At 45.1% G+C, this 20,651-nt stretch overlaps 1 protein-coding gene across 1 annotated transcript in view; it reads right to left on the bottom strand.

The window, feature by feature from the left end:
• The window catches only part of LOC125024520 (paramyosin-like), a 103,014-nt gene extending 82,713 nt beyond the window's left edge, over positions 1-20,301 (bottom strand). Inside the window, exon 1 of the mRNA XM_047612311.1 lies at positions 20,043-20,301. Within this exon, the coding sequence (XP_047468267.1) occupies positions 20,043-20,238 (196 nt within the window). The 5' untranslated portion in view covers positions 20,239-20,301. The remainder of the gene's footprint in view (positions 1-20,042) is intronic.
• Between the last annotated feature and the right edge of the window lie 350 nt (positions 20,302-20,651).

Genomic DNA, 20,651 nt, shown 5'->3' on the forward strand with positions numbered 1-20,651 from the left:
CATAGAGCAAAACCAAAGAATTAGGAACATCGAAAGGAGTAAAAGGAATGGTAAAAATAAAGAAAAGAAAAGTAGATAAAAAGGGAAGAAATTAGAGAGATAAAGAAAAAAAGAATATATAGAGAAACAGAGGAAGAATATAGACAGAAATCAAGATTTTTTTTTTACAAGAATCAAAAAGGCTGTGCGAGGATTTTAAGACTCAAAGAAGGATTCGGAAGCTAAACAGTGACTGATACAGTTTTGATAAGAAGTAATCTAACACCTGTAACACTACTATCCCTCGGGAAGTTCTCAGGGAAAAAGCGAGAGAGATAAAACGAGAGCGAGACGGAAACATTATAAGTGTAAAATCTGTACCACACATCAAGACCTGACATACAACCCTCCCCCCTTTCCCTTGGTATATCCCCCCTCACCCCCCTCCTTCCCAGGGCATGCGAAAAATCACAGAGGCGGCGACGGCGGCGCAGACGTGACGGGTTTAATGTCTTTTCCTCGTCTTGGGGCCGCCGGCCGGTGGCGATCATGTGCCGCCTCCTCCCCATTCTTCTTTCTTTTACCATGTGTAAATGCCTATTGCTTTTTCTCTCTCTCTTTTCTCTCCCACTCTCTATCTTTCTCTCTATCTTTTTCTTGCTCTCTCTCTCTCTCTCTCTTCCTATATATCAATTTTATTCTCCTCCCTTTTTTCTCTTTATCATAAATTTCTCTATTTATCTATTTATCTTATCTCTCTCTCTCTCTCTCTCTCTCTCTCTCTCTCTCTCTCTCTCTCTCTCTCTCTCTCTCTCTCTCTCTCTCTCTCTCTCTCTCTTTCTCTCTCTCTCTCTCTCTCTCCCCCCCCCCCCCCCCCCCAGCCGCGACAGAAAATGGCGGACGCTCTCTCGTTCCTCCGTCACCGAACCGATACCTACGGGCCGGAATTTCTTCTTTTTACCTTCCTATTTTCCTGCTCTATCGCCTACTGTTATTAATACTCATTCTCATCCATTTTCTCTTCCTCTTCTTCCTGCTGTTCCTCCCGGCCCGCCTATCTGTCCTTTCCACCTTCGAATGTTTCTCTCTCCTATTCTCTCAACCATTCTTCCTTCTCCTCCTCCTTCTCTTTTTTTTGCTTTCTTCTCCTTCTCCTCCTCCTCCTCTTCTTCCCTTCCTGCAATTCCTCCTCTTCCCTTTCCTCCTCCTCCTCCTCATTTTTTTCTTCCTTCTCCTCCTCCTCTTCCCTTCCTGCAATCCCTCCTCTTCCCTTTCCTCCTCCTCCTTCTCTTCTTCCCTTCCTCCAATTCCTCTTCCTCTTCCTCCTCCACTTCATCACGCGCGTCTCCTCCGTATCACGCCCATCACGCCCACAAACATCGCGACGCCCCCTTCGAGAGGCGGCCCTTCAACGGTGCCACTTTGCACAGGGTACAAATCTTCTCTCGTCGTGTTCGAAGGGGGAAGGGGGGAGGGGGAAGGGGGAAGGGGAAGGGAGGGAAGGGGAAGGGAGGGAAGGGGAAGGGGGGAAGGGGAAGGGGGGAGGGGAAGGGGGGGAGGGGAAGGGGGGGGAGGGGAAGGGGGGGAAGGGGAAGGGGGGGAAGGGGAAGGGGGGAAGGGGAAGGGGGGAGGGGAAGGGGGGGAGGGGAAGGGGGGGAATGGGAAGGGGGGAAGGGGAAGGGGAGGAGACACCTGCACCTCATCTGAGATGGGGGGGGGGGTCGTACTTGGGCTTAATATGGGGAGTTAAACTGGTATGTGTGTGTACCTGGCTCGAGTTGGGGAGGGGGTGGGGCCTCGTTCAGGAGGGGAGGTCGTATCTTTCCCGAAGGAGAGTCGTACCGACTCGGGGTCGTACCTGGCCCGGCTTTAAATACTTAGGAGAAGGTAAAGAAGTAGAAAGAAGAGGATGAAGGAGAAATAAGAAAAAATAAAGGAGATGAAAAAGATGAAGTAGACGAAAAGGAGGAGGAAGAGGAGTAGGAGGAAGAAAGAAAGAGAGAAAAGGAGAAAAAGAGAAAGAAAGAAGATAAACAACGGAAAAGAAAGACAAACAAAGAAAAGGAAAGAGGGTCACCCATAACCCCGACCGGAACCCGCATTTCCAGCGCAGCGTCCAGCCCATAGCATTGCGGTGCCAACGGAGGACTAAACAACCAGACCCTCCCATTACCTCTCAGGCTGGGCGAGTGGGCGTCGTCACCGCTCGCCCGCTCTCCGTGGCACGGCCTCCCAACCGCGCTCTCCTGACACAGTCTTCCGCCGGTGGAGATATTCCGGTTGTTGGGGGACTCCGGGGGTCCGGATACGCGCGAGGAATGGAGGATGAGGCTGCGCGATGGTTGAGACGTGTGTGTGAATGATGCATGTTTTATGCTGTGTATTACTGATGTTCTATATGGTGTATTATGCATGTGTTGTAATGTATCTTATGGATGTTTCTTACGCAGCCTGTTATAAGCTTTTCGTTTGTTAGGGCGACCTGAGTGATTCTAGATACGTATAGGTCTACATACCTAAACAACCACAGATATACAAATATGCACACATAGATGCATACACACATACCTCTCTATACATCTATACATCCATTAATCCGCGAGCGCGCACGCACACACACACACACGTATACTTATGCATAAGGATGCGATAAAAAATAATTTCGTCTACGTGGCCATTATAAAATCACAACTGAAGATGTAAACTACCATGAAACTACCTATACGTAAAACAAAACAATAACAACAATAACACAAAAATAATAACAACAATATCAATAAAAAAATAATAACAACAAAACCAATAATAATAATAACAAAAAATAACACGACCGCTTTATTTTTCTACTGTTTTTCTAACCTTCTAACTATACACTACGTACAGATTTTAGACTTTCAATTCCTTCCTGTGCCTCTTCATACACGCATAAAGTGACATGCAAATAATTTTGACGGATGGGTCTGTGCAGAGACCTCGTCTCGTCTCGATGGGCATGTGCGTATGCGGGGGTGTGGGGGGGGGGGGGGGGGGGATGGGTGTGTGTGTGTGTGTGGGGGGGGGGTGTGGGGTGTGTGTGTGCGTGTGTGGGGATGTATGTGTGTAGGTTAGTGCGTGTTTGTGCGCTTTTGTATATGTTTACATTCTAACACTAATTTATGCGTGTGGTTGTTAGTGACAAAGCACGTATTTTCGGGGTACATGTTACCCGCACATTCCGAGCCGCGAAAAGTGCGTGCTCCATACACGTAGCTGCGCCAGCGTCCCTTCCCCTGCAGGTCGCATGGAAGGCGAGCCGGAATGATCATGCGGCCGATGCGACCCTCCGCCGGTAGGCATGGCGCCACGGGACCTCGCGTGAATTATTACCTACGTCTGTCTTTGTGGGAGGAGGGGCGGGGGAGATGGGGAGGGAGGGAGGGAGGGAGGGAGGGAGGGAGGGAGGGAGGGAGGGAGGAGGAGGGAGGAGGGAGGGAGGAGGGAGGGAGGAGGGAGGGGGGAGGGAGGATGGGGAGGGGGATGAGGAGGTGGATGGGGTGGGGGAGGGGGAGGAGGAGGAGGAGGGGAAGAAGAGGGAAGGAGGAAAAAGAGGAAGGGGAGAAGAGGAGGGAGAGGAGGAGGGGGGAGGAGAAGGAGGAGGAGGAGGTGGTGAAGGGGGAACAAGGAGGAAAAGGAAGGGGAGAAGGAGGAAGAGGAGGTTGAGGAGGAGAGGCGGAAGTATAGGTTGACCGTATAGAAAGTTAAAGGAGAACGGCGAGATAAAGATAAAAAATAAGGGGAAAAGACAAACAAAATAAGTGAAAATTAAATCCGAATAGAATCAACTAATACATGAAATGAATATGAATAACAAGGAAGAAGGGAAGTAGGGGAAACTGAGGGCTGTTCGTACGCACAGACAACAGAGGACTCGGCAGAGAGGCCAACGACCCAGAGCAACTGCGCCGCGAAATGAAAGTAACATTATGAAATGCAAAACTGTTCATGGGGGGGGGGAGGTATCTCTGGATGCTGTGGTGTGTGGGAAAGGGGGAAAGGGAGGGGGAAAGGGGAGGGGGAAAGGGGAGGGGGAAAGGGGAGGGGGAAAGGGGAGGGGGAAAGGGGAGGGGGAAAGGGGGAGGAAAAGGGGGGGAAATGGTCTGTGGATTCTGTGGGATAGGGAAGGGGAGAGGGGAGGGGAATGGAGAATGGAGGGGAGAGGCCTGTGGATGCTGCGGGGAGAGGAGAAATATCCGAGGGGATGGGAGTAGCATAAGGAGGAAGTACAATAATATGAGGCTTTTAATAAAGAGGATTTAGAGGAGGAGGGGAAGGAGACTGAAACAGCTCGAGGATAAAGAATAAACAGAGAAAGAGGAGGAGAAATGACGAAAGCAATGAGAAGAGAGATTCATGATAAAAGATAGAAGAGCGAGCACCGAAGAAAGGTCACGTGCTGAAGGCATTTCACTTCAACTCCTGAGGAAAGAGCGAAGGAAAAGCAGAATCATGGGCTCTCTGCGAAGTCCAGCGAGCCTCTTGTGTTTTCTGGGTTTGCCTTTAGTACTAGTTCATTATCCGGTTTTCATTCGTTTTTTTCTTTCCTTCTTTTCTTTCTCTACTTTTTTCATTTTTCTCTAATCTTATTTCTTTCTCTATTTTACCTCTTCTGTCTGTCTCTCCCTCCCTCCTCCCCTCTCTCCTTCTCTCCACCTTCCTCTCTTCTCTCCCTCCCCATCTCTCTTTTCCCTCCCTACCTCCCCCTCCCCCTCCCCCTCACATCCTTGCCCATTATTATCTATCTATCACCCCCTCCCCCCCCCACCTCCTCTCCCTCTACACTTATCTCTTCCCCTAATCTCCCTCGCCCCCCCCCCCCTTAGCAACAAGACTTGAGTACGACGCCATACTTACATTACGTAAACAAAAGTACAAATAAGGGCGAGGGTTATTATGTATCCGGTAGGAGTTCCCAAACCTCTTTTTTTGGAGGCAAGAAAAAAAGAGAAAATCTTGTCAGCTGATTTTGACCGCAAGAGAGAAAGGAGGAGAGGGGGGGGGTGGAGGAAGGGGGGGGGGAGGGGGGAAGGGGGGAAGAGAGGGGGGAAGGGGAAGGAAAGGAGAAAGGAAGAGAGGGAGGGAAAGGGGAAGGAGGAGAGGGAGAGGGAGAGGGAGAGGGAGAGGGAGAGGGAGAGAGAGCTTATAAGGAAGAGCCGGCGATGAAGAGCAATTATTCTGACGACAAAACGCAACTTACACTAGATAAGAAAAAAAAAAAAAAAAAACATAATCGAGAAAAAAAATCCGATTAATGGAAGTATTTCCTGCCTCCTCCTCCCCCTACCCCCCCCCCCCCCCAAGTCGTTTTCAAATGGTCTCAAATCATCATCGGAAGGATTTAAGGTCACATACACAGGCAGACACGCGCACGCACAGACAAACACACACGCACATACATACATACATACACACACGCGCGCGCGTATATGTATATCGTGTATATGCGCATGTATATAAGTATGTTATATATACACACCGGTACACGTGCACACATACATATACATCCACACGCGCACTATATATATATAGACACATACACTATAATATATACATATATATATAAATTATACACACACACGCGCGCGCGCGCGGGTGAGTGAGTGAGTGAGTGAGTGAGTGAGTGAGTGAGTGAGTGAGTGAGTGAGTGAGTTAGTGAGTGAGTGAGCATGCGTGCGTTTGCGTGCATGTGGACGTGTGCGCGGTGAGAACAACAATAAGTATAAAGCAAAGCCAGCCGACACAGCCCAGGTTACGTAAACCCCTACAGACAACCGCAGACACCCCCCCCCCTTCCTCGTCTCCTACCCCCCCCCCCCCTTCCTCGTCTCTTAACCCCTCCCCCGCCCCCCCTCTCGTCCAGGTGCACCTTGAGCGCGACGTATCACCTGTCGATCATAAAGGACAACGAAGCTTCAGTTACAGCGCTATAAAAAGAGGGCTGTTCTCTGGACGTTCGAATCCGTATCAGTTGCGAAGGTCAGTGTCAGGGCGGAGGGCTCAGTGGAACTTATAAATAGATAAATTTATGAAATATGAATCAACTAATACATGAAATGAATATGAATAAATTTATAGGTGAAATTAATAAGAATAAATAGAAATAAATGAATATAGGTATATAAATGAATATAAATAAATAAATACAGATTAAAAGTGGATGTCATCACTTTTCCTAAGTTTCTTGTTTTGTTTTATAGCCTGTGTCACATATCGTACGATATATACTCTCTCTCTCTCTCTCTCTCTCTCTCTCTCTCTCTCTCTCTCTCTCTCTCTCTCTCTCTCTCTCTCTCTCTCTCTCTCTCTCTCTCTCTCTCTCTCTCTCTCTCTCAAAGCCTTACCTTGAAACCTAAAGAGCAGTGCGGAGAGAAGATAAACGGATAAAAAGAGGAGAAAAACGAAACAAAGGAAACAGCAACGAGAGAACGTAAAAACCGACACCGACAGACAGAGACGACACCGCCAGACCTTTCCACCGCCTGACACAGCATGTGACACTTCCCCCCCGCCCCCCACACCCTCTACCCCCCCAAAGACGCTTACCGAAGCAGGCACCGAAGGGGCTTCTAAACACATACTTCCTTAAGGACCTCCTCGTTATGTCCCTAAGCTCCCCTTCGAACGTAATGCGGGACTGACACCCTCGCTAGGAAAGAGCATTACGGCAGCCTCGGGTTTTCTTGGGTCCCGGATCTGCCCGGATGGGGGACGGCATGGGAGCTGGTATGGTGAGCTAGTATGGTGAGCTGGTATGGTGAGCTGGTATGGTGAGCTGGTATGGTGAGCTGGTATGGTAACCTAGCGTGATCTCTCGCAATATCTCATGGCAGAAAAGACATGTTGCCTTCACAGTAATTCGACTTTTCTTTTGCAAACCGTGCCACTGACGAAGAGATCTTAGGACACTCCAATCCATTATTGACTCACTAACATATCCCATGCAGTTACTCTGGCGCCTTTATGTATAAACATATCTTGCTTATATTCAAAACGTTCGTTAGAAAATGCCCATTCTGAATGACTATGTAATCGTTATTACCATCGATATCCATATGTATTTATGCTTCATGAGTACTGAACATTTCTATCTTCTTTCCACGTAACTTTTTAGTCTTGTAAACACCATAACCCTCTCCCCACTTGCCTTGGTATATAAGCTGCTCCTTGTTTCTTCACCACGAAACCGTGTGGCCAAATGTATACAAGTTTGTTCATTCACATTCTTTCATGTTTTCCATTATGAGAGAGAGAGAGAGAGAGAGAGAGAGAGAGAGAGAGAGAGAGAGAGAGAGAGAGAGGAGAGAGAGAGAGAGAGAGAGAGAGAGAGAGAGAGAGAGAGGGGGGGGGGAGAGAGAGGGGACTTAGAGAGAGCTTAGAACCTTAAAAGAGAAGAAATACAAGACAAGAATCATCTCACATAAGAGCCTTACGGACACCCGCCCCCCTCGCCCCTAGTCGTCTCGAGAGGGAAAGCCAACCTAATTGCCGAGGCTTAATTAGTCGCCTCAAATGCCTCGGCGCTGTCTGACAGTCGAGGCCCCGAATCGCCTTCGCCCAGAAGACCTAGAGTCGGCGGCGAAGAAGCCATACGGAAGTCCGCTCGGCGAGGCGGCCAGCGGGAGTAACATGCAAGGTCCGCGTCTACTCTGCGGCTCCTCTTCCTCCTCTTCCTCCTCTACCTCCTCTTACTCCCGAGTCTCTTCCTTCTCCTCTCTCTCTTTTACTTGCCTCTACTCTTATGATCTTACTTTTAGTCATGCCTTTCTTTCCTTTTGTTCCTAGTCAATTCAATCCTCACATTTCTATTCCCACTTATTCTTTCCTTCTTCTCCTCCTCCTCCTCCCCCCTTCAGGTACTCTGCCGCCTCACTCTCACGCACCCTCACCCGCTCCGTCTCCCTCCCCCCTCCCCTCTCCCCCTCCCCCGCCCCTCTCCTTCCCGATGACTCACGCTGGGTGATCAAGCCTGTCAACAGAAAACGAGGAATGCCTCTCATAACATACCGGAGCAACAGCTGTCATCTCAAAGAAAACGGAATGCGGACTCAATGATCTTTGGTTTTGTTCAATCTCTAGCTATCCTTCTATTTCTCTTTGTCTCTCTCTCTCTTACGGCCGTCATTCATTTCTTCTCGCTCCCATTAATTCCCTCACCCGCTTTCTCTCTCTCTCTCTCTCTCTCTCTCTCTCTCTCTCTCTCTCTCTCTCTCTCTCTCTCTCTCTCTCTCTCTCTCTCTCTCTCTCTCTCTCTCTCTCTCGCTTTCTCTCTCTCTCTCTATCTTTACCTCGTCACCATACCCATAAAATGACTTTTAGTGACATTTGAATGACGCGAGAAACTGCAGTACGTGATAGGGCAAAGACAATTCACTTAGGATAGACTAAAGACAATCGACTTTCGCAAAAATTGGTCAGTCTCGGCCTTTTTCTTCTTACCGCCCTTGAACATCGCCCTTCCAAGACCCGATTCCCCCTTAAAATCTATCAATTCCCCCCCTAAATATAAAAAATACAAGAGGAAAAAAACTATAGGCCTCAAACCGTATCTGTAATTTTTCCCCGAACGCGCGACCTTGGATTATAACGTGAAGGTCCCTTGAGACAATTTTGTCTTTATGTTTGGCTGGTTATACATTCTCTTCCTTGTTTTTGTTGCATTTGATGTTTTTCTCCTATGGTTGTTCTAACTTTTTTTTCGTTTTTCATTTCCCATACTTATTTTCTTCTTTATTCTGCATTCCTTCTCCTTGTCATATTTCTCCACCTTCCATCCTTCTTTATTTTCTGTCTTCCTCTTTGATTCGCTCTTCTTTCATCTCTTCTCCTCCTTTCAACCCCTTGATTTCCTTCACCTTCTACGTCTTTCCTTCTCCACTTGTCTCTATTTATCCTCTACATTTCAAATCCATCTCTTCCTTGCTTTTCCATTTTCCTCGATTTTCATTTCTATTTCCTCTTTTCCTCATTTTTTCTTCACTACTCTTCGTTCCCTCTCCCTCTTCCCCATTCTTTCACTCCATACGCCTTTCCACCGGTTTCCTTCTCCATCTCTCCCCCTTCTCTTCCCCTTTTCATTTTTTTATATTCCCTTCTACATTTTCCTTATTCATTTCCCCTCCCATTTCATCTCTCCTCCTCTTCTTTCCATTTCCATATTTCCCTTTTCTTCATCTCCCTTCCTTTCTTCTCTTCTTATTCTTCCTCCACCTTATTCTAATTCACTAGAATGGTCATGTAATGGCATTTAATAATGTCGTTGATACCAGATACATTTAGCCTTTCAAGTTCTTATTACGAATTCATTCACTTATCAGATAAAACCTTAATTTTATTTTCCTTTATTCATCTTCATCTTCCTTTAAACATTTTCCTCTCATCAATTCTGTCTTCCTCTTCTTCCCTTTCATCTCAATCATCTTTTCTTTGTTATGCCACCCTTTCTAGCAAGACATTTTAACCTTTGCTCGCTACATCTCGTTCGAAAGGTAAACATTCGGAAACTTTTGTTATGTGTCTATGTATATGTATATGTATATATATATTATCATGGAATGTTTTCATCATTTTATTAGTTCTTATGTATATATATATATATTTTTTTTTTAGTTATTATTACTATTACCATCATCATTATCATCATCACTAATGTTACTATTCCACATAGTAGTAATAATTATCGATATAATCATTACTATTTCCTCTACTTTCCTCTCCTATACATCAACCCCCCCCCCCCCGCTCCTCTAACCTCGTTCCAGCCTCCTCCGCTCTCCTTCCCCCTACTTTCTCGCTCTCCCTCCTTCTCCCTCCCTCCTCTTTTTTTAAATATACCTGGTGCCCCCCCCCCCCCCCTTCCCACTCAATCCCAACCTCCCTTTTCCTCATGCCCCTCCCCCCCTTGCCCATTCCCCTTAACCCAACCTTAACTCCTCCCCTCCCCCCCGTCAATTTCTTAACTCCAATTATCTTAACTTTCCTTATCATTTTCTTAACCCCCCCCCCCTCCTCTTTCCTCATTTTCATCATCACTCTCGTGACCTCGCCACAATTCACCACACTTCGCAAGGTCACGTCCACCTTCCTCTGGACTGTCATTTGCGCTGTCATTTCAGGCTGTCATGCGCCTCCCTCCACGGACAGATATGTATTACGGTTCCTCTCCTGGTCAGTTGAATCGATTTGAATTATTTTGTATTTTATTATTCCATTTCTATTACCAAATGTGTGTGTGTGTGTGTGTGTGTGTGTGTGTGTGTGTGTGTGTGTGTGTGTGTGTGTGTGTGTGTGTGTGTGTGTGTATGTATGTATGTATGTATGTATGTATGTATGTATGTATGTATGTTTGTATGTATGTATGTGTGTGTGTGTGTATGTATGTATGTATGTATGTATGTAAGTATGTATGTATGTATGTATGTATGTATGTATGTATGTATGTATGTGTGTCTATCTCCCAACCTATCAATAAATATATTACTATTTATCTATCATTCTCTTCCTAGCTGTCTGTTTGTCTGTCTGTCTATCCATTTCTCTATTTATATTTTTCTCTCTTACTTTGCCCATCTCTGTTTTTCTTGTATAGGGTAAATTATCTACGTATCTTTGATATTTTCATGTTACTACATAAGGCTGGTCGAAATATAAATACACACACACACAGATTATATATATATATATATATATATATATATATAACGCTTTCGTTAATTTTATTTGTTACGCAGTTCTCTCTCTTCTCTTTCATTTATCTATCCAATTTCCCTAACAAACTCTCTTCCGTATAAGCCTCTCAGTGCACAAGCATATCCCTTGCCTTCACTATTCACAAATTAAACTATGTTCTTATCCTTTCTACTTCGGTCCCGCAAAGCCTCGCGTCCTCCAGTTCGAGCAAAACTCGATTAGGAACCACGCAGTGCATTGCTCACGACTCGCACGAACCCACAACCCACAGATAACTCAATAACGAACCAATTTATCTTCCCTAATTCAATATGGAACGTGGGCCCGAAACATAACCATAAAAAAATAGTAACTGGCAACATTGGAATGTCGTACCCGCCAAGATGGCAAGAGCAGTTCATTTATTCAATCAAATTACAATCAAATTAATTCTTTGATTGCTACCGACATGCGGTATGCAAATCGGTACGCATAAAAGTACGCTGTTTAATATATATATATATATATATATATATATATATGTATATATATATATATGTATATATGTATATATATACATACACACACAAATACATAGTCTAAATTATAATATACCACAGAAACAGAAAGGGAGAGGGAGAAAAACACAAAGAAAGAAAGAAAGAAAGAAAGAAAGAGAGAGAAAGAGAAAGAGGAGAGAGAGAGAGAAAGTAACAAAGAAACTGAAATTTCTTTTTTTAAACATTAATAGAATTACATTAATCAGTGGTTTGATTTCGCTGATCCTAATAATTGTACAAGCCCTCGTTTTCTTTTTTCTTTTTTGGAAACCGAAAGAGAAAATAGACGAGGAAATACGAGAGGTTCGTTTTTATCTTGTCAACACCTGAAAATTAAATCAAATATGAGCAACTGAATCCCCTGATTTCATCCATAACTACCATTATCTATTTATAATAAATTTATTTATTTTCTTACCATTTTTTGAAGAATGAATGAAAGGAACAAATATACTACAAAAAAATCGTAACCAGGGGGAAAAATGATATTGTAAAGACTTGTCTATTTCGTTTGGGGGATTTGAGAGGACATTGACAAATAGCATTACTGAAAGTTTATTTTTTCTTTAACTTGTAAATAAAAACAAATAAATATCTAACACAATTCGAAACGTAATATCACCGCGTACGCTTTAACGGTGAGACTAATGACTGTCACAACCTCAATGACGTCACAGATGTAGCCACACCCTCCCTCTTACTCCTCTTCCTCTTCCTCTTTCTTCCCTCTTCTCCTTCGCACTCATTCGTTCTCATTCGTCTAGATTGTTGTTGCGCCTTGTCTTATACTTCTTCCTTATTCCTTGGCCATTATTTCCTCTTGCCTCTTCGTCTTCATCTGCCTCCTTCTCCTCCTCTTCATCATTTTCTTCTTCATCTTCCCATCGTCTTCCTGATCTCTTCCCCATTCCCCTCCTCCTCATTCCCCTCCTCCTGCCCTTCCCTTATTACCCCCCCCCCCATCCACCCCCTCTTTGCCTCCTTCCTCTTCCTCGTTTTCGCCCCCCCCTACCCCTCCTTACACCCACCTCCTACCCCCCCCATCTACCCCCTCCTTGCCTCCTACCCCCCCCCCCCCCCGGCCCGTCCATGAAATACACCTTCCTTTCTCGCGCATGACGGTCGGTGCCAACTTGCATGACGCAGAAGGGAGATAAATGCCATTCACGAGTGCCAGGGTTTTAGGGAGCCGATAAGGGGGGCGGGGCAGGGAATAGGGCAGGGAGGGGGGAGGGGAAAAGGGAGGAGGGAGGGGAGAGGAGAGGGGAGGAAGGAGGGGAGAAATAAGAGACGTTGGAGTGTAAGGGGGAAGGGCCCGAGAGAGGGAGGGAGGGTGAGAGAGGGAGGGAGAGGGAGGGAGAGGGAGAGGGAGAGGGAGAGAGAGAGGGAGAGATAGAGAGAGAGCGAGAGAGAGAGAGCGAGAGGAGAAACGGGTAAACGACCCCCCATAACAAGGTAATCAGAATCAACGAGGTAATTGGGTAATGAAGCACCATCACAGCCAATTATGATTAATTAACACAATATATATTAATCAACAAAACGGATAATCAAAGCAGTTACCCATGACACACATTAACAAAGGTTGACAGTCGACAGTGATCAGCAGTGACAGTCGACAACGAATAACAAATATTCGACAATGAACAGCAGTGACAATAGAGTGAACGGTGATGATATACAGTGAAAAGCGGTTACATCCGGCTGTGAACTGCAATGAACATCACTAACAACCAACAGTGAAGAGCAACGACAATCAACAGTGAACAGCAGTGGCATGACTAGCAGTGACAATCGACAATGAAAATGCGGTGACATTCTACACATTTCCAATAACATTTAAAGCCAGTCGACAGTGAACAGCAGTGGCAGCCGACAATGAAAATCAGTGACATTCTCCCTATGACAAAATAACACGCAATGCCAATCGACAGTGAACAGCAGTCGCCAGGGAAACCTGCGGTGAGAGAGGGTTATTTGCAGTGACCATGACGAAGCACTTTCACCGTCACTGTAACAGCGACGTGGCAGGCAGGCGGCACGGAGGCAGAGCGAGCTATGGCAGCGGGTTACGGATCTACCATATGTGCGTGTATGTATGTATGTATGCATGCATGTATGTGTATGTATGTATTTATGTATGTGTGTATGCGTCTGCATGGATGTATGTATGTACGTATGTATTTATACATGTGTGGATGTGGATGTATACATGTATATATATATATATATGTATGTACTTATGTATGTATGTACTTATGTATTTATTTATGTATGTATGTGTATGTGTATGTGTATGTGTATGTGTATGTGTATGTATATGAATGCGAATATGAATATGTATATGTATGTGTATGTGTGTGAGGGAGAGGGAGGGACTCAAGTACAGAATAAATAGAAAAAAGAAAGTGGCAGAAAGACGGCAAAACCAGAGAAAGAGAGAGAGAAAACGGGAGGGAGGGAGAATATGTGGGGGGATATTAGAAGGGAAAGGAAGGGAGGGAAGGGATAGGTAAGGGAAAGGAAAGGAAAGAAAAGAAAAGAAAAGGAAGGAAAGAGAGAGAGGGGGGGGATAGAAAGAAATAGAGAAAAAGAGAAAAAGAGAGAAAGAGAGAGAGAGAGAGAGAGAGAGAGAGAGAGAGAGAGAGAGAGAGAGAGAGAGAGAGAGAGAGAGAGAGAGAGAGAGAGAGAGAGGGGGGGGGGAGAAAGAAAGAGAGAAAGAGAGAAAGATTGAAAGAGAGAGAGAGAGAGAGAGAGAAAGAGAGAAAGAGAGAAAGAGAGAAAGAGAGAGAGAGAGAGGGGGGGGGGGAGAAAGAAAGAGGAAAAAAATAAGAAAAAGAAAAAGAAAAGAAAGATAAAACACGACCCGGGCAAAACACGCACAGAGCCACCCCCTCCATCCGTATTCCATGCCCCCCCCCCCCCCCCACGCGAAGGCCAGGAGCCGCTACACCCCCGCGCGGCGTCTGCCCAGACTCCCTCCTCCGGCATCTCTCGCGGGCACCTCGCTCCTTCGCTAAACCACGCTGGACTCTGCGACTCCGATGGCATCATTGCTGGAGGTGGTGGTGGTGTTTCAGATATATATTACTGTCGTTGATTGTTATTTATTGCGATCAACTGCTGTTTTTGTTTTCGTTGCTATTTATCGATGTCAGATATTGTAGTTGTTGATACTTCGTCGTAACTGTATTGTTTTCGTTTCTATTTTTCCTTATTTTATTACTGTTGTTCTGCGTATCAGCAATGTTAAGAGGAATGTTATTGTTGCATAAATCGTCATGATGATCATGATCAGGATTTTCATTTCCAACTTGTGAGAATTATATATTTATCTTCATCAAACTATGATCAATATTACTTTGGTTTACACATACACCTCGCTGTGTATATATACCATAAACGGAGTTCTAGGTTATCATTATCACAAAATATCATGATTATTAAAGTAGACTTACCACTTATTTCGCACTTCATAAATATGAAGAAAAAAACATTACGTCTTTTCTGTTCATCACAAAGCCACAAGAATGTTTATCATTATCCTTCTCTCACTATCTTCGTCATCACTAACGATTGAACCCTCTTGCAAAAGGATGAATCATGTACGAATAGATGCAAACTATTTAAACTCTCTGTCTGCCTCTACGTGTCTCTCTCTCTTCTCTCTTCTCTCTTCTCTCTTCCTCTCTCTCTGCCTTCCACACACACGAAATAATTATTCGATAATCATTATCATATCTGAATAAATTAAGTAATAACATGAAGAAAAATATATTTATAATTGAATATAAAAAATATAAATAATAATCTATGAAAAACGCTAACGTCATCAAGTCCTTGTCATTCGTGACCAGAGGGAGGTACACGACCCGCCCCCTACACCTCCTCTCCTCCTTCCCTCCCCTCTACCTCCTCCCCTCTCTCCCCTACCTTTCCCTCCCCTCTGCTTACCTCTCTACCACCCCAACTTGGCACCCTCTTCTCCCCTTCCCCTTCCTTGCCTTTTACTGGCACTCTCTACCCCTTTCTCCTCCTTACCCTCACTTGTCATCCCCCACCCCTTGCCCCCTCATTTCCCTGGCATTCTCTTCCTACCTTCTTACCCTCTTACCCTCTTCTCTCCCTCCCTGGCAAGCCCTAACCCTTCCCTCTCACCCTAATCTTCCTCACTCCCTCCTCCCTACCCTCCCCAGCTCCCTTAACTGCCTCTTCCCTCCTCCTCATCCCTGTCCCTTCTAGCATCACGCACCCTCCCTTTCACTCTACCCTCCCTAGCACCCTACCATGCCTCCCCCTCCCCCCTCTCACTACCCTCCACCCCCTTCTCCCTTTCTCTCTACCCCTCCTAGCACCCTCTACCTCCGCACCCTCCCCCCTTCCCCTTATCCTTCCTAACACTCTCATGACTACCCCCCTTCACCCTCTACCCCCCTCCCCCCTTCACTTTCCCCTCCCTCTAGCCTTGCCCTTCACCCTCTCCCCCCTTCCCCTGCCCTCTACCCCCCCTCCCCCCTCCCAGCCACAAGCTCTCCAACCCTTCCCAGCCCTAGCGGGACGCACTTGGCGGTTGCCATGACAACGGCGGCATCAGCTGACCCGCTTCCCGATCCCCGCGCGCATGTCTGCCTCATGGTCTTAATAGGCTCGTAATTGGCGGTTCGTTGTGGGGTGTTTTGCGCTTCTTGTTCTGCTTTGCTCGCTTCTGTCTTTGCTTGGGGCTGTTTGGCTTAGTTTGTGCTTTTGTGTTTGGTTGGGTGGGAATTCTGTTCGGATGTGTTTTTTGTTTTTATTCCTTGTTCGATGGCGCATCTTGTCCTTCTTTTGTTTGTTTCTGTCTTCGTAGGCATTTGTTTGTTTTATTTGTTCCATGTCTTTTCGGTGATTTGGGGGTTATCGTGTCTGGATGTTTTTGTTATTATGTATTTGTTTTTACGTCTTTCGCTCAGTTATTTGTTTATTTGCTCGGAGGATTAAGTAAGCGTTAAACAAATATTTTGTAAGCAATTTCTTTTTCTTTCTTTTTTTCTATTTTTCTTGTGTGTTTGTTTTCATCTTGAAAGGAGGTGCTTGTCCAAAAGCCGCGGTTCAAGGACCAGGGAACAGGCGCTTGTTGTGTGTGTGTCTCTCTCTTTCTTTCTCTTTCTCTCCCTCCCTCCCTCTCGCTCTCTCTCTCTCTCTCTCTCTCTCTCTCTCTCTCTCTCTCTCTCTCTCTCTCTCTCTCTCTCTCTCTCTCTCTCTCTCTCTCTCTCTTTTCTTTGTAATTCTTTTTCCCTTTCTTCTTCTTCTTTCTGCCCCCCCCCCCTTTTTTTCTCTCTCTTTTCTCTGCTTTATCCCCTTCTAAACACCGTCATATGCAGCTTTTCCTTCCCTTTCTATTTTTAGCCTCTTTTTCCCCTACTCTTCCTCCAAGTTTTCATTCTCCCCTTTCCTTCTTCTCTTTTCTTTCCTCTTCCTTTTCTACCACCCCTTATCTTGGTCTTACCCTTTCTCTTTACTATTGCCCATCTCCTTTTCTCATCAAACCTCCTTCCACGTTAATCATCGCGTCTTTCTCATCCACTCTTTATCTTCTCTTCCTCTTCCACTTTCCTTATCGTGTCCCTCTCTCTTCCACCCTTTATACTTCGGAAAAATAAAGGAAATGACACCGAAGTAGAAAGAGGAATGCAAAACAGAAGAAGAGAACCGATGCGCAGTTACGTATCAATAGACAATTTTCGCTTCATCGCCTAACTACGCAATAGATAGTGGAGGAGGAAGATTCAAGTAACACACTTCGGTTACGTCAATGCATGTAGGTTGGAGTCAATAACTCCTCTCTCTCTCTCTTCTCTTCCTCTCTCTCTCTCTCTCGTTCTCTTTCTCTCTCTCTCTCTCTCGTTCTCTTTCTCTCTCTCTCTCTCTCGTTCTCTTTCTCTCTCTCTCTCTCTCGTTCTCTTTCTCTCTCTCTCGTTCTCTTTCTCTCTCTCTCTCTCTCGTTCTCTTTCTCTCTCTCTCTCTCTCGTTCTCTTTCTCTCTCTCTCTCGTTCTCTTTCTCTCTCTCGTTCTCTTTCTCTCTCTCTCTCTCTCTCGTTCTCTTTCTCTCTCTCTCTCTCTCGTTCTCTTTCTCTCTTCTCTCTCTCTCTCTCTCTCTCTCTCTCGTTCTCTTTCTCTCTCTCTCTCTCTCTCGTTCTCTTTCTCTCTCTCTCTCGTTCTCTTCCTCTCTCTCTCTCGTTCTCTTCCTCTCTCTCTCTCTCACTTTTTCTTTCTCTTTCTGTGTATGTGTGTGTGTGTGTGTGTGTGTGTGTGTGTGTGTGTGTGTATATGTGTGTGTGTGTGTGTGTGTGTGTGTGTGTGTGTGTGTGTGTGTGTGTGTGTGTGTGTGTGTGTGTGTGTGTGTGTGTGTGTATGCGACCGAGTTTAGTAAGCAACCGAGTGCCACAGCGAATGTGTACCAGTTTGTTTGTTCCTCTCCGTGTCCAAGAGAGCACATTCCGGCGCACATGAGAGAAAGGGAGAAAAACGAAGACGATACCATATGGCGAGCTAGTGTATAAAAACAAAAACAAAAAAAAATGACATCTCTACCAGAAGTCGGCATTTGTTTGTATGTACAGAGGCAGAGGGAGGGGGATGAGGTAGCGGGGGGTGGGGGGTAGGGAGATGGAGGATTGGAATGTAACTTTGTAAACTTGAGAACAGAAAAGGAAACATACATACACTCAAGGGAGGGAGGGAGGGAGAGAAAGAAAAGGAGAAAATGAAAGAAAGAAGGAAAGAGAGAGAGAGGGAGAGGGGGAGAGTGAGAGTGAGAGTGAGAGTGAGAGTGAGAGTGAGAGAGAGAGAGAGAGAGAGAGAGAGAGAGAGAGAGAGAGAGAGAGAGAGAGAGAGAGAGAGAGTGAGAGTGAGAGTGAGAGTGAGAGTGAGAGTGAGAGTGAGAGGGAGAGGGAGAGGGAGAGGGAGAGGGAGAGGGAGAGGGAGAGGGAGAGTGAGAGTGAGAGAGAGAGAGAGAGAGAGAGAGAGAGAGAGAGAGAGAGAGAGAACAAATAAGCAACCGAGATACAAAGAAACAAAAACGAAATAAAAACGAAAGCAAGAAAGCCCTTGCCATCCGCGTCTCCATTCATTTCCATTTCCGAGGTGAAAGTCGCGTCCGTGCGGCCGGCACTCGTGGTCACTGTTCACTGTTCAGCCGCACCCCCCCCCCCCCCTCCGCCGCGCGATCTGTTCAAGCGTCAGGTGGGCCGTGTTCATTGCGCGTTCTTGCTGTTCTTGTTCTTGCTCGGTTCGTGGTTTCGTTTTTCTTGTTCATAGGACGGTTTTTGTTTATTTGGAGGTTTTGTTGTTGTTGTTGTTGGTCATGTAAAAGTCATGTTTCTTGTTGTCTTTGTTCAGTTCGTGTTACATTTCTTATTCAATATTTAAGTTTCATTGGTGTTCGTTCGTGTTTGTTGTCATTGTTCTTGTTCAGTTTATAACTCTTATTTACGTCATGTTTTTTTCCGCGTCCTTTCTTGTTCCTTTTTTTGCTGTTCTTGTCACGTTGACGTATGTTACGAATGTCCTTGCTCCGGTCAGGTTTCTTGTAAAGTTCTTTTTTTTGTTTCTGTTCTTGTTCATTTCTTCGAACGGCAAGAACATGTATTTCTTTATCTACTTCCATCCACGTAAAACACACACACACACACACACACACACACACACACACACACACACACACACACACACACACACACACACATATATATAAGAAACAAATAAACAAAAAGAATAGGACCGTCGAGACAGAAAAGAGGAACATACAAGAAGAAAAAATAGTAACGCTGCGGAGCCACCACAGAGAGAGAACCACTATTAAACGCTCATTAGGAAAACTCATTAAAAACACTAATTAGGAAGAAGACATGGTCAGCAAACTTTAAAAAGAAAGTTAGCTGACCAGATGCTGAACTGTAAGCACACGCTCAAGAACTATAATAATAATGCCAATAACTATGATTAAGATAACAACAACAACAATACTACTACTACTAATAATAATAAAAATAAGAGTAATATTAATAAAAGTATTAATAATAGCAATAATAATAAAAGTAATAATAATAGTAACAATAATAACAATAATAATAACAATTACAACAACAACAATAATAACAACAATAATAACAATAATAATAATGAAAATAATAATAATAATAATAACAATAATAGCACTAACAGCAACAATAATAACTATAAACAGCAATGATGAACAATTGATACCCACCCCAAAAAGAAAAAAGAAATAATAAATCAAAACTCGCAAAAACAGCAGTCATAACGATAAAATGAGTGTTATTAATAATATAAATAATAACAATAACAACAACAATGATAATAATAATAATGAACTGTAATGGTAAGTTAAAGCACGCGGGCATCTAGTCTTTCAATAACAACTATAACAATAATGGTAATATCAATAATAACTATAGTAAATTTAACAAGATAGTAAGCTACAGTAACAATGATAATAATAATAATCATTATTAGTACCATTATCATCATTATATTTGTTGCTATTATTATTATTATCATCTTATCATAACAATAATAATAACAATAACAATAACAATAGTAATAGTAATAGTAATAATAATAGTAGTAGTAGTAATAATAATAAATAATAATAAATAATAATAATAATAATAATAATAATAATAATAATACAAAAAAATAAAATAATAATAATAACAACCAAAATAACAATAACAAAAACAACAATAACATTAGTGATAGCACCAGCCATTCCCGCACCGACGCGCGAGCCGCGCCGCTTACCTTCCATCACGTTCTCCTCTCCGAAGCGCGCCTCGGGGATGAAGGCGGGCGACGTGGGCGCTATGGGCGTGAGGGGCGTGGTGGGCGACTGGATCTTCTGGCTCACCCGCATCTTGGCCAGCTGGTGGGCGTGCGCGCTGGCACCCACGTTGCTCTCCAGGCTGCCCGCGTCGGGGCGGTCGATGCCGTTCATCATGGCGGCGGGCGTGGGTATGGGTAGGGGGGGTATGAGGGTATGGGGGGATGGCGGTTTTGGGGGCTATTGGGGAGGAGGGGGGGCTGAGTGGGGGAAGGGGGGATTTAATGGGGGGGTTAGGATATGAGGGGAGGGCAAGGCTGGGGATTCCCGGGTTGAATTTCGAGAGGGGAGGGGGGGGAAAAGAGGGGAAGGCGAAGGGGAGTAAGAGGGGGGAGAGGGTGGGGGGGGGGGGTGGGGGCGGGGGGGGGGGAACCCGGGGGGTTCGGGGGGGGGGGGGGGGGGGGGCGGGGGGGGGGGTCGGGGGGGGGGGGGGGGGGGGGGGGGGGAAAAAATATGGGGGGGGGGGGTGAAACCAAGGGGGGGGGTTTCTTGGGGGTTTATAAAAGGGGGGCCCTTAAAAACCTTTTTTT

This window comes from Penaeus chinensis, chromosome 43 (assembly GCF_019202785.1).
Source record: "Penaeus chinensis breed Huanghai No. 1 chromosome 43, ASM1920278v2, whole genome shotgun sequence".
Taxonomy (NCBI): domain Eukaryota; kingdom Metazoa; phylum Arthropoda; class Malacostraca; order Decapoda; family Penaeidae; genus Penaeus; species Penaeus chinensis.